This window comes from Brachyhypopomus gauderio, chromosome 17, assembly GCF_052324685.1.
Source record: "Brachyhypopomus gauderio isolate BG-103 chromosome 17, BGAUD_0.2, whole genome shotgun sequence".
In the NCBI taxonomy this organism is placed as follows: Eukaryota; Metazoa; Chordata; class Actinopteri; order Gymnotiformes; family Hypopomidae; genus Brachyhypopomus; species Brachyhypopomus gauderio.
Window position 1 is genome coordinate 14,151,017 of NC_135227.1, and position 13,363 is coordinate 14,164,379.

The 13,363-nt window shown below is 43.5% G+C and overlaps 1 protein-coding gene across 2 annotated transcripts in view; it reads right to left on the reverse strand.

The window, feature by feature from the left end:
* sipa1l1 (signal-induced proliferation-associated 1 like 1) overlaps positions 1-13,363 on the reverse strand; it is a 41,107-nt gene that overhangs the window by 20,824 nt on the left and 6,920 nt on the right. For both annotated transcript variants that reach the window (XM_076979268.1, XM_076979267.1), the window contains exons 2-3: positions 1,025-2,666; positions 754-884 (exon numbers count right to left, since the gene is read on the reverse strand). In XM_076979268.1, coding sequence (XP_076835383.1) covers positions 754-884; positions 1,025-2,480 — 1,587 coding nt within the window. In that variant the 5' untranslated portion in view covers positions 2,481-2,666. The remainder of the gene's footprint in view (positions 1-753; positions 885-1,024; positions 2,667-13,363) is intronic.

Here is a 13,363-nt window from a genome sequence, read left to right on the forward strand (position 1 = left end):
ACTTGAACTGGTTGTTGAAAATGGTGTTTATTTTTTTGAGTAGCTCAGCCAGAAATCTAGATACTTATTTCACTTCACATCAGTCAGCTGTCAAATGCCCTTAAAGTGTTTTTATGGTAATCACCTATTTATCAAGCCAAGAACCAAATTAAGTCCTCACTGTGAGATTGTTGTTGCTTAAATCTGTTGAACAGATATTCAACAGCATTTCATTAGCTTAAAACAAACACGACAAAGAAAGAGAAAAACTGAAATAATTAAAAGACTATTTAAAAAAGGTATCATGGTATTCCCATATATGTGCCAGTATTGCCCGACCCCCTCTGCCACACCCGTGAGGAGAGATGAAGCCCTCCCTGTAAACGCTGCTTCACACACAAGATCTGCTGGAGTCCCATGGGAACTGTGCTGGAAACAATCCATGAGGCAGAAGTCAATAAGCAAGGAAGGAAGACAATTAATGGGCATTTCTGAAAGAAGTGTCTAACAGAGATGGCATCTAATAGGGATAGGCAACCAAACAACAACAGACTGTATTGGTGTGACACTCAAACGCTAACAGCATTGATGTTAGCGTCTCAAAATCAATTTAAGAACTTCACGCCGTTTCAGGTCGTCAGTACAGCGACAGCAGTGGTTATGCGTTGTGTGTTGTCCTTTCTTATGAATGAAATAAAATCTGAAAATGAGCAAAAATGTAGAAAAACATGAACTACCAAACTGTTGGGTTTGTCTGAGAGAGAGAAAACTCACCTCGCTCGTTCTGAAAATGATGCGATAGTTGTACTGCTGGCCGTGCTCTTTATCCTCCTCTAGCTTCTCCCTGCGTATGCTCACTGCCACGGGGCCCAACATCTCATCTACGCCAAAGTAGTTCCAGTGATCTGAAAATGTAAACACAAAATGTGCTCAGAGACATGTGAGAAAGGGAGAAAGAGGCAGATGTTTAGCCTCCTTGACACCTTCCCACACAAAATATCCTTTTTCTATATAAATCTTTGTATCGCCAATGAAATAGCTTTACCTCTAAGGTAGAAGAACTTCCTGTAGTAATATGCTCCAAGGTCCACATGTTCAATAACATACTGATTTTCCCGGTCATTCAGTAAGCTGGATGCGTCTTTGGGACCCTCTACGACAGCGACACCTGCACCAGTGCAGTGGAGCTTCAGGGTAAGATCATCAAGTCCAAGAGCTCTAGAAACCACACCTCCAACCTCGCCTGGTAGCACAGGCCCAAACCTGGGTCTAATGCTGCCCCCAGTTTCAGTACAAAAGCAAGGACAATTCAGCACCAGTCCATTGCTGTCTTCATCAGCCATATCTAGAGAGGAACCATCCTGGGCATTCAGTTCCTCCTGGCTGCCACTAGGGGAGCTGTAGGGCAGGCTGTGGGTTGAAGACAGCGTGGAGGTTGCTGAGGCTGAGAAGGCTGAAGCAGCAGAGGCACCAGAAGTTGTGTTTTTGCGTGTGGCTGCAGAGCTCTGTCTGTTCTGGATCACCTCGTTCAAGTTAAACAGCATGCTCTGCACGTCGTAGTGTGCAAAGCCCTTTTGGCACAGCCAGGGCTTTGAAGGTGGTTTGGACTCTTCGAGACGTCCATCCTCAACATCAGAGCCGACCTTTGGCGAGTCCACTTCAGCCCTTACACTGCGGAGTTTCCTGAAAATAGACTCGCCTCCTGTCTCAGATTTAGAGCGCCTCTTTGGTTGTTTGTCTCGGTCCCTCAATCGAACCGAAGGTGGGCCGTCTTTCAAGTCCTCTCCCGAGTCCAGCAGATCTGGCTTACTGTTTAGTGTTAGCAGCTCCTCCAGCCTTTCGGGTGTCGGGTTACAATGTTCTTGCTTCTCCTCTTGGTAGTCCACGAGCATCTCAAAGAACCTGTTCTCCATGACCACAGAAGAGGAGACAGCATGTTGGTCGATGGAAGAGGTGCTGCCATATTCTCTGTGCAGTGGAGACCACTTGGTCCCCGCACAGCCCCAGTCCTCCCCACTATCACCACTTCCGTCCAGCTCACTAAGGGTCATGTCACTGTTGCTACGTTGTCGGATGTGTCTGGTCCTGTGAGCAGAACCGCCGTTGTCATTGTGCAGGTGCCCCTCCCTGCGGCGGTCAGAGTTGGCGGGATGCATCCTGCTCTGGTGAGTCTTTCGAACGCCGTGGCACATGGTCGAATCCTCAGGACTGATCAGGGTCCCGAGTGTGGCGTGACTACCCGAGCTACCTCCCGCGGGACTCACGTCTGTGCCGCCATGCCACAGAGCTCCTCCGTCTCTCCGAGGAGGCCAGTCGGCCACCCGCGCTCGCACCCCCATTTTCGGCACTCCGATCATGCTTCCCACCTGGTAAGGGTTCTCCGCCCGTAGATGCGAGGTCCTTCCGTTGGTCAGACGTAGCGGGCGGGTGTAAAGGTCGTCTGGGGCGCGGACCGTCCCCGCAACAAGCCTCTCCGACGGTGAGCGCTTCAGACTGGTCATGGCGCGTCCTCACCAAACAAAGGTCTCAAGTATGGTGCATAGTTGAGGACACAAGTAGCAATTGCAGCGTCCCATCCAAACAGCCAAGTGCTCTGGGTCCAAAGAGCGTACAGGTGTCAGTTCACTAGGTGTCATGCCTTTGTGGTGGTCTCTTAAAATGATCATGCTTCATCTCATTCTGCACTCCTACAACAACAAAAAAAAGTTGCAAAAAGTGAAGCTTCCTCCACTTCCCCAAGGTCCTATAAGATATGCATGGCAAACGTTTTTGCATGGCAAAAAGATAAACCTTTTTTGCAAACAATTCTACATGCTTGCTATTACAGAAAACAGAAAGAGTTGATTCATGATTACAATATACTGTTGAAAAAGAAGTAATAGGTGAGTGATAAAGTGAAATATCTGACTACTAAATTTTCATTGCTGAAACTCCTCAAAACTGTTAATTTGCTGTTTAATAATACATTTTCACATTTAAAATCGCAAATTAGCTGAGAGCTTCATTTTGTGATGTGACAGACTTATTTCAAATGTCTTCCTTCAAAACATTAGAACCCAGAAATACATTACTTTATGCAAGAAATGTCCAGTGGAACCTTTTTATGCCAGATTCAGTTTTATGCCAAGATCCAGTTGTAACCGAGAGAACAGAGAGCACTGTTCTGCTGAACTTGATAGGAGTGTCAGGGTTCTGCAAACCCCTCCCTGCCTTCATCACTGACACCAACCAAAAAGAAAAGCTAGTCAAGGAAAAAAAAAAGTTACTGAAACATTCCTTTGTTTTTTTAGTGCTCCTACACAACAGAGGTGCTTTCAGTATGATAAAAAAAAGAAAACAAGGAACACTCTTGATCTCTAAAGAAGACCTGCTTCACCCAAGCAACAAACACTGCAGCATGTTTTCAAACGGCAACATGTTTTTTTGCAAAGCAGTAGTAAAGCATGAGAAAGTTCAGGTGAATGTGTTGCTAATAATAAATTTGTTTTCTTTATGCTTTTTCTAAAAGAAATAACATTTAGGCCCAAAGGAGAGCTATGACTAGCCAATGTCTGGTCTTAATGTATAGTTATATAAGCTAAAGCAAGATTCATCTTGCTTTAATTGGATTGGTTTGGCATAGTCACTATTAAAGTACTCAGATAGGGGGCAAAAACAAACCCAACAAAAATTGGAACATCCTTCCCTCTCCCTCATTCCCCCTCCTGCATACGTTTGCTATTTTTATGCCAAAACATTTTAATTCTCCACTCTTGCCCATTCCTGCGGTCGACGTCGTGCGTTATGCCCAGGTAACAGCAGGTCCCAGCCTCCCATCTGACCAGGATTTTAAAACCTGCAGCACCTCTCAAGCTCATTTTCCCAGGGTGCCACGGTGTGCTCATGTAATCGAAAACACTCTGCTGCAGCTTTCCGATATCAAACAGAGCACCCCCATCCCCCACACACACACACACACACACACACACACACCCCACCCCATCAGAGCGATGTGGTGCAGCGTTTGGGCCAAGTCAGCACTCACACACATTTCCTAGTCATTAAGGCTCTCTGTCAGAACAGCGATGTTGAGACTGTCACCAGATTAGTCCCAAGCTGTCGCCTTTAGAAGATTCTACATCTGGCACTGAGGCGTCCCATACATGCAGCCAGGAGTCATAGACATGTGGCCCATTAATGAGACAACACATGCACGCACACACACATGCACATGCACACGCACAGACGCCAGGAGTGAGTGGATAAGTTGATAAACAATGTTCCGGTTAGTAAGATGATTAAACAGCTGGGTTGTCCTGCATATAACCCTTACAGGAGTCAGACTTTGTCACAGCATCAAAGTTTGTGCACACATATGAAGTTGATGGAAACACCACTAACAGTAGCTGAAACAACTACAGCATCTCTGTTTGCAGTTTTAATCAAATGTAACTCAATGCTCAACTCAAGGCCATCCAAGCTCTTCGTATTTATGTTTTGTGCTTATTTGCCCACAGAAAGTTTTGGATGCTAAAACACACCCACGCATTTTTACCATGTAAAGGACCCTGAAGGATTGAGTCAGGTGTGTCAGGAGTAAAGAAAACATGAAGATGATCTTTCTGAACAGACAGCTTCTGGCGGTTAAAATTTTCACATCATAATTTAGCTTACATTAAAGTGGGTCCTAGAATGTAATGGAAAGTGATGATGAGCCTCTCATGTAACATCACATTTTGCACCTTCTCTCATGGTGGTTTACTTATGGACTTTGCTCTGCCATTCATCCATCTAAATTATCTAACAGTGCAAATCAGAAATTCAATCCGCATAATCTTGGCAGCAGATGAAAAGTTAGAGCCACAGAGTGATTTTCTCTTTTGATTCAAATGCAATATGGATTTAACTAAACATTTATTCACATTGTCATTGTTGAGGAGGCAAACGTGAGCCATTCGGCTAAATATGTAGTGTAGTGGGCATCTACTAATTAGATTAGACATCAAAGTCTACTAGTAACAGCCAGGTAGGTCTGTTAAATGGTTAAATTACAGGGTTCAGATCAAAGTGATGTTCCAGTCATTTCAGTAACCCAGAAGTCTAGCTACAAAGAAATTCCTTCGGGAAAAAACTGAAAACAGCTCACAAATTAACACTTAGTTTGCAAACCATTTTGCAGTCAATCCAGATTGTGATATTGACAAATTTTGCAAACTGGGCCTGCTAAAGATATCTGGAAGATATAAACTGTTAAATGCTGTAGGGCCAACATATACGATATTGCGAAAAGCATTTACTCATCCATCCAACTTATCGGAATGAGGTGTTCCAATCACTTCCATGTTCACAGGTATATAATATTAAGCACCTAGGCATGCAGACTGTTTTTACAAACATTTGTGAAAGAACGGGTCGCTCTCAGGAGCTCAGGGAATTCCAGCATGGGACTGTGATAGGATGCCACCTGTACAACAAATGCAGTCATGAAATTTCCTCGCTCCTAAATATTCCATAGTCAACTGTCAGCTATAGTACAACAAAAAGTGTTTGGGAACAACAGCAACTCAGCCATGAAGTGGTAGGCCACATAAACTGATGGAGAGGGGTCAGTGGATGCTGAAGCGCATAGTGTGAAGAGGTCGCCAACTTTCTGCAGTCAATCACTACAGACATCCAAACTTCATGTGGCCTTCAGATTAGCTCAAGAACAGTGCGCAGAGAGCTTCATAGGATGGGCTTCCATGGTCGAGCAGCTGCATCCAAGCCATACATCAGCAAGTGCAATGCAAAGCGTTGAATGCAGTGGTGTAAACCACACTGCCACTGGACTCTAGAGCAGTGGAGGCACATTCTCTGGAGTGACCAATTGCGCGTGTCCATCTGGCAATCTGATGGACAAGTCTGTGTTTTGGCAGTTGCCAGTAGAACGGTACTTGTCGGACTCCATTGTACCAAGAGTAAAGTTTGATAGAGGGGGGATTATGGTGTGGAGTTCTTTTTCAGAAACTGAGCTTGGCCTATTGGCCACTTGGTGAAAGGAACTCTGAATGGTTCAGCATACCAAGGCATTTTAGACAATTCCATGCTCCCAACTTTGTGGGAAATGCTCAAGCAAAAATGCTCAGATCACTAGGAACTCATCATTTAAAATGTGATCAGATCCATCCTATTTGCTTTAATCATCCATGAGATGTGTCTATGGCTGTTGGAGCCCACATTGCAATTTGGATGGAATGACCCTAGAGTTTGGAAAGGCACACTCTTGGATCTATAAGGGCCCAGAATTTCATTGTTCTGTCAATACTAAAACTAAGCAATAAAGTCCAGGGAACTGCAAGTGGTCCTCTGCAATCAAATTGTGGCATGGTGTATATCAGTGCAAGGCTATAAAACAATATCTAAGACTATGTGCTCCCAAGCCCACAGTAGCTTCAATAATTTTAAAATGATTTTCGATAATCTTTGCACAGCCTTGAACCATCCTAGAATTGGCTGTCCAGCCAAATTAAGCATCTGGACTAGAAAGACCTTGGTCAGGGAGCTAGGAAAGAATCCAATGGTCATTCTAAAAGAGCGGCAAGTCGTGTGCAGAGATGGCAGAACCTATTGGACAGAAATATCTCTTCAGCACTCAATTAATCAGGCCTTTATACCAATGGCAAGGAGACCTGGGCAATTAGGTGAAAATACAACAGACATTCAGAACCTCTAATTGACAATTTTGCCCATGTTCATTATTTCAGCTTTTGGCTTTTAATTATATAATATAACACATGTACTTATTATACTTAATATGTTAATACTTTGCCCACTGTTCATGTACTTAAAAAATTCTACTGCATGTGTAGTCTGTGACTATGCCATCCAATCTGCAACCTTTTTTGTACATTTTATAAACACAACATGGCTTTTTTCATTACAAAAAACATCCCAGCTTTAATAGTTGAACGCACGTCAGTGGCCAATAAAAACAGCAAAAAAAACCCCCAAAATCATTAACCATAATCAAGGTAAAATGTTCAATTAATCATGATATTGACTGCAGTTCATATCGCCAGCCCTAAAGGAAAGACAAACTCAGAGTGGTTAAACGTCACGTCAACAATATCCTTGAAGAGAACCTCCAAGTCCTCTAAAGAGTGCACACAAACTTTGGCAGGGTGACCTTTCACCTTTCAACAACAATGACCCCAAACAGCCAAAACAGCACTGGACTAACTTTGTGTCCCAAACAAATCCCAGACAAATACCAGTCTGGGATAAACTGCCCAAAACCAGGTGTGAAAAAAAATCTGCCTGTGAAGATGTATCTATTATGTTTGTAAATCCTGTTAAAGGCCTATAACAAGCTCTTGGAGGCTGCATCACCAGCGTGGAGATGGAGGAGACGCATCCCGCTAGGCTAGAGATGCATGAGACATAAAAGATTCTGACGATGTTTCAACGCTGCAATGTGACAAACACTTAAATTCCATAACATTCAATGATTTCAAAAGCCTGACATACTGCAAGCCAATCAAGTCCTGCATGAACACTTGACTTGGACAGGAGTCATATGCAATCCAGCAGTAAGTACACAGCAACCCGGCATTACTACACCAAAAATAGAAGAAGTTCTCTCACCTCCACAACTTGTGGGAAACAACAGGCTCAAGATGAGAGGTGTTGCATGTTTTGTCCATGTTACATTGTCCAACTGACAATGATGATGAAGGCCAATGAATGTGATAAATGATGCATTGCAAAAGGTTTTTATAAATCTCTCCATTGCAAAACAAGTCACTTTTGGCCAATAAGCTTGATGACCTCTACAAAGAGCTGAAAAGGCAACAGGTTAGTTAAGTTAAATGATATGCTGGAGAGTTTTATCTGCAGTTTCTTATGCAATAGGAATCTGCTATCTAACAACTTACTCTCAATGCAAATATGTCTAAGTGCTAAACACAGCACTTCAGCCCACCTTCAGCAGAATTTAGTGTTACACCTATTACATCTGCAAAGCTGCAATCCTGGTCAAAATGTGCCCCAGGTATCCAAAAGTAGTTCAGGAAGACTGACCACTACAAGCCATTCTGTGATGAACTGAAACAGAACTGACTTTTACCACGGGCCACCCGAGTCAGTCCAGTACCCTTTGCCTCTCCTGCTACATGGAAAGGGTGCACTGCAAAAATCTACTGGACTCTGGCTATGCAATCTGCATCATCCATGTGGGGCTTTATCCAAGTAAAAGCCCAGGACGACCCCTGGAGCACTGCAAATCCTACCAAATAAGAAAGACTGTAGTCTCAACACCTCTCACAGACTCACTAGAGCTTTGCAAGACACAGCAGTCAGCTGCTTCAGGTGCTCAACCCTGTGGTGTGGCTGCTAGCAGGTCACGTTACCTCCAGAGAATACGGAGAAAACTGCATTTAATAGGAATGAAATATGGCAGCTCAAAGTTATGACATCAGGACTATTTAATGACCCTGTAACTTTCAAAAGACTGATTGTTAACATGTCCTCCAACCAATACGTTTTCTTAGATGATTTATTAGATTTATTAACCTGCAAGATGTGTTAATTGCTTTGCCGCCACAAGATCAAAGTTGAACTCATCAAAATAGGAGTTCTTCAGTGTTGAATAAAGGGCCTGTGCATGTGACCAGTGTGAATGCGGATACTGGCACAGGTTAAATGAAAGAAAACAAACAACCAAATAAACAAAAACAACAACAACCAGGCAGACTGCTGCAGTCAAGACAGCCAAACTTCAGAGCGCAGAACATTCACTGGGCTAACAACTCTGGATAAGAGCTCCTATGGGAATTGATTGATATGGTGGGCCCCTTTCCCCATCGCCAAGGTTGCTAGCTGGTATGTTTTCATCGCTGTAGTCTACTACATTAATTCCCTCAAGATTAATGCAGTGGGAGAACAAAGTGCCACAACAACAGCATCTAAACTCAAAGCAGAGCACCAGAAGAGAGAAGTACGTGGAAGGGGAATGTCGTCTTCATATAACGATGCAACACACCACATCACACATCACTTCTCCAGAGAACAATGGGTTACTAGAGGGCCTTAACTGCATGCTCACCTAGCTGTCGATTCTCACCCCTCAACACCAGAAATGCTCTGCATGGTTGCTACAACAGATGTTCCTGCGACAACATGGAGTCACCTTGCTGGGTTTATTACTCGTTTTCCTTGTTTGTTTTTTTAATCACTTATACAAGTCCTTCAAAGTGGGCCAGATTTAAAAAATAGGCTCAGCAAGCTACTGTCTGTTGTTGCTAATAAAATCTAATAAATGGATTTCCATCCCCTTGCGCTACAGTATAAAAATGGATTAGAACATTCCTGCACCTCAATATAAGATCAAGAAAGATGGATAGATATGTAGAAGCACAAAAAGAAACAGCAATAAAAGTTCCCCATCTCCTTGCAGTAGGCTGTTTGTACTTGGAGGTCGTTTAGTCCCTCTCAACACCATTCACAGCTGTGACACTTGCACAGAGAGAAGAGAGCAAGTGTGGGGCACTCACAGTCTGCTACCAACTGGTTAGGAGGTCCTACTGGAAGGAACTGATGTGCCAGGACTTTTCCCCCACAGCCCAGACTGTTCAGCTGACTCTAATCTACTTCATGACATCCAAACCAAAGTGCTACTATGACAGCACATAATGTGATACAGATGTTCTGCCACATGAAGGGACCAGAGGAAGCGGCGACGTCAGAACTTCGCACCACGGCTGATGGTAGAGCTACGACTCCATGAAACCTCGTCACAAAGAAGCAACGCGGCACATCACAAAGATGAGTTAATCAGTCTCACAACCCAACATAAGAAACCCCCCCAGAGACAGCCATTTGCCTCTAGTCCAGTTTCAAGCTAGCCAATCAGCATCCAAGAACAGGCTCCGCCCCACCCCACCGTGCTCTTGTGCACACCCCAGTGCACCTTGCGCTTTCCTCCTACCCAGCACTAAGAACGCACCTTGAACTTGCACTACATTGAAATTTTTAGGTGACATATTTTAGAAAGCAGCTAAATGTAGAACATAGTTTCACATGCATAGCTCAAAGTGTCTGGAAGTTCAATAGTTCCTGAGAAACTTTGAGAAATAGCTAGTTAGTCAGTGAGTAAATCTAAGCATGCTTGGAATATATTTTTTATTTTTGTGAAAGGTGCACTATACAAGACTGTTGTGTTACAATAATAGTGGCAGGTAAATAGTTGGCAGAGGACAAAGTTTTATAAAACATTTTATAAAACATGTATCCCTACTATTTTTGTCCTTTTACAAATGCCATTGCTGTTGGGTTAGAATTGGTGAGAGCTTCACGTGTCATTTTATATTGCAGTAAAGTAGTTACACACGAAGTATGTAAAAACAAAACTATAACCACTATAGTCACATAATACATGCACTTTTTAATTTCCATGACACTGAGGAGGCTACAATAATGTCGGCAAATAATGACATCCTCAGAAGACATTTCATCCTACAAAACCTACAAAAAAAGTTCTATTTGAACATAGAAAATTTGAATGTGCTTCAGATAGAGATGCAAGCACAAGCAACAACACCAGATGTTTTCACCAGACGGGGCCAAATCCCAAACTAACAACCTTGTTTGTCATGTTAAATAGAAGTTTTGCTTCAATGCTAATTCATGTTGTTCTGTTATGGTGGTCAACGTTCAAGAAGGTATTTACTGCCATCATTTCTCTTAGTTTACATCATACACAAAATGCAATGCAAGAAGGAAGGAAGGAAAAACAACAACTTCACTCACACATATTATTTGTTGGATGTGAAGCTGTAGAGAGCGAGGTGCCCACATGTAGATCAACCTCTTTGAAGGCTGCCAGTGGTGCTGCACAACTACCTCTGGGGCTGTTACCATGGTGCTGCACGCCTACCTCTGGGGCTGTTACCATGGTGCTGCACAACTACCTCTGGGGCTGTTACCATGGTGCTGCACGGCTACCTCTGGGGCTGTTACCATGGTGCTGCACGCCTACCTCTGGGGCTGTTACCATGGTGCTGCACGCCTACCTCTGGGGCTGTTACCATGGTGCTGCACGCCTACCTCTGGGGCTGTTGCCATGGTGCTGCACGCCTACGTCTGGGGCTGTTGCCATGATGTTGGCGGCTACCTCTGGGGCTGTTGCCATGATGTTGGCGGCTACCTCTGGGGCTGTTGCCATGATGTTGGCGGCTACCTCTGGGGCTGTTGCCATGATGTTGGCGGCTACCTCTGGGGCTGTTGCCATGATGCTAGCGGCTACCTCTGGGGCTGTTGCCATGATGCTAGCGGCTACCTCTGGGGCTGTTGCCATGATGCTAGCGGCTACCTCTGGGGCTGTTGCCATGGTGCTGCACAGCTACCTCTGGGGCTGTTGCCATGACGCTGTTGCTGTACCACACTCATAGGGTCCCAGGTGTTTTTTCAGCCTAATGATGGGAATGTGCACAAGGTTGCCAAGCAACAAACATCATGGTATCTCACATTTGGACTAAAAGCATGTGCAAAGAGTAATTTTGGAATTTGTTAGGCATTTTATTTTCCTTCTATTATAATTACACTGCACATCCGAAATTTCCCATTACTGATGATAGCAGAAATGTATAAATATACACAAATTTGTTGTACAAATAGACTAAATATATACCCATTGTGATCACCTTTTGTAGCTACTGTCTGGCCGGTAGAGCTGCTTAATACCTTAAAACATGCCAAAACAAACCCCAAACAGCAGCAACCATCACAATAGTACCGTTATCCCTAATATGGTAATAGGACCAAGCTTGCTTTTGCCTGGATAGTGTAGTTAATGTTGTGCAACGGTGTCTCGGGATTATATGACAAGAATGTGTGCATGACTGACCATTTTTCAGGTCATTTGTAATTTAGTGTCTAATTAAACTGAATGATTGCCATCCATTGATTTGCCCTTTCAAATACACGTCTAGAAGATTTTCTTGACTGAAGGAAATCTTGTTTTATTTCTGCACACAAACGTAACCACCACTGCGGACTCGACCCGTCTGCCAATCAATGATTGATCCGCAACTTGCTCGTTTTACTCATTGGCTTTACTTTCGTGCACGTCTCATTTACACAAACACAGAAGCATTAAACAAACAAACCCAATACAGTTGTCCTGCTATTAACATTTGTGCTGTCCACTCAAACTTCAGATTTCACCAGTATCTGCGGCCCTTTTCCAGTCATCCGGTTTCAGGGACTAACCATTTAGCAAATAGTGTGTTACCACCAGCCTTGACACCGGGGTGGGGTCAACACGACACGCAGGGCGGCAGTGCAAAGGCGGGGTTTACTGGTTTACTGGTAATATATCTTTTGGAACTTGGCCAGCATCATCACTGGATTGGGTGTAAACAACATAGCTAGAGTTACACAGAAAATAATACACTGTTTCACACAGCCAGCACATTCCTGACATAACAAAGTGAGAAAGCAGGCCATCAAAGAAGAGGTTGCCAATTTGATTATAGGCTAGACATGTGAAGAAATTAATTGATTAAAATGACATCATGTGATATGCAGTCATAACATGCCTCTAAATTATTCCACAAAGAGTTTTTTTAACTCACAGGTAACTAGGTTGCGGGTAGAAACAAGTTACTTTAATTAATCCTACTGGCTACTAATATCTTTGATTTATTATTAGTCCTTAAAGAGCTACGGAGTAATGGTGCTCAGATATGTCAGTGTTTCACCTGGGAAAATTCCTTTCTAATCAACGGAGACCTGACTGAAACTGGAAGTTTCTTATAGTCCATAGGAATGTGGAGAGTGGTATGACTGGCAAGGATCCATTAATATTTTTGGTAAATTACTGAAGGTAACATCTGTGCCAAATCAATTATGGAATGTGGGGAAGAACATTTAATAATACATTACATGAAAAAAACTATTAAAGGAAAGTAGACTGGTTTAGATTAGTTTCTCATGATCACCACTTTCCAAACCCTCTCCCCAATCACTATGAAACCACTCAGCAAAACAACACACACACAAAAAACATTTAAATATTTTCAAGGCAAGAAGTTCAGCTGTCTGCATGAACAAACTGTGAAAGTGACGTCGCATGGTGAACACACAAACCCCCCCTGGCAGGCAAACCAAGCCAGGTTGGAAGTGAGTGGAATTTTGATGACAGAGGAAGTAACAAGGATGAGTCAGGGGAGACTTGTGCAGGTCCCAACACTCTCAGAGAATTTCACAGGTGGAAAGATGCAGTGTGGGCCATGCCTGCTATTAGAAGCAAAACAAATACAGGTTCAACAAAGAGTTACTTCTCTGATCAGCAACAGTGGGTGCCTGTGTGCTGACCTAAAACGCTTGGATTTGAGAGCACGTCGTAGACAGATGGGTGGTCTCGTTA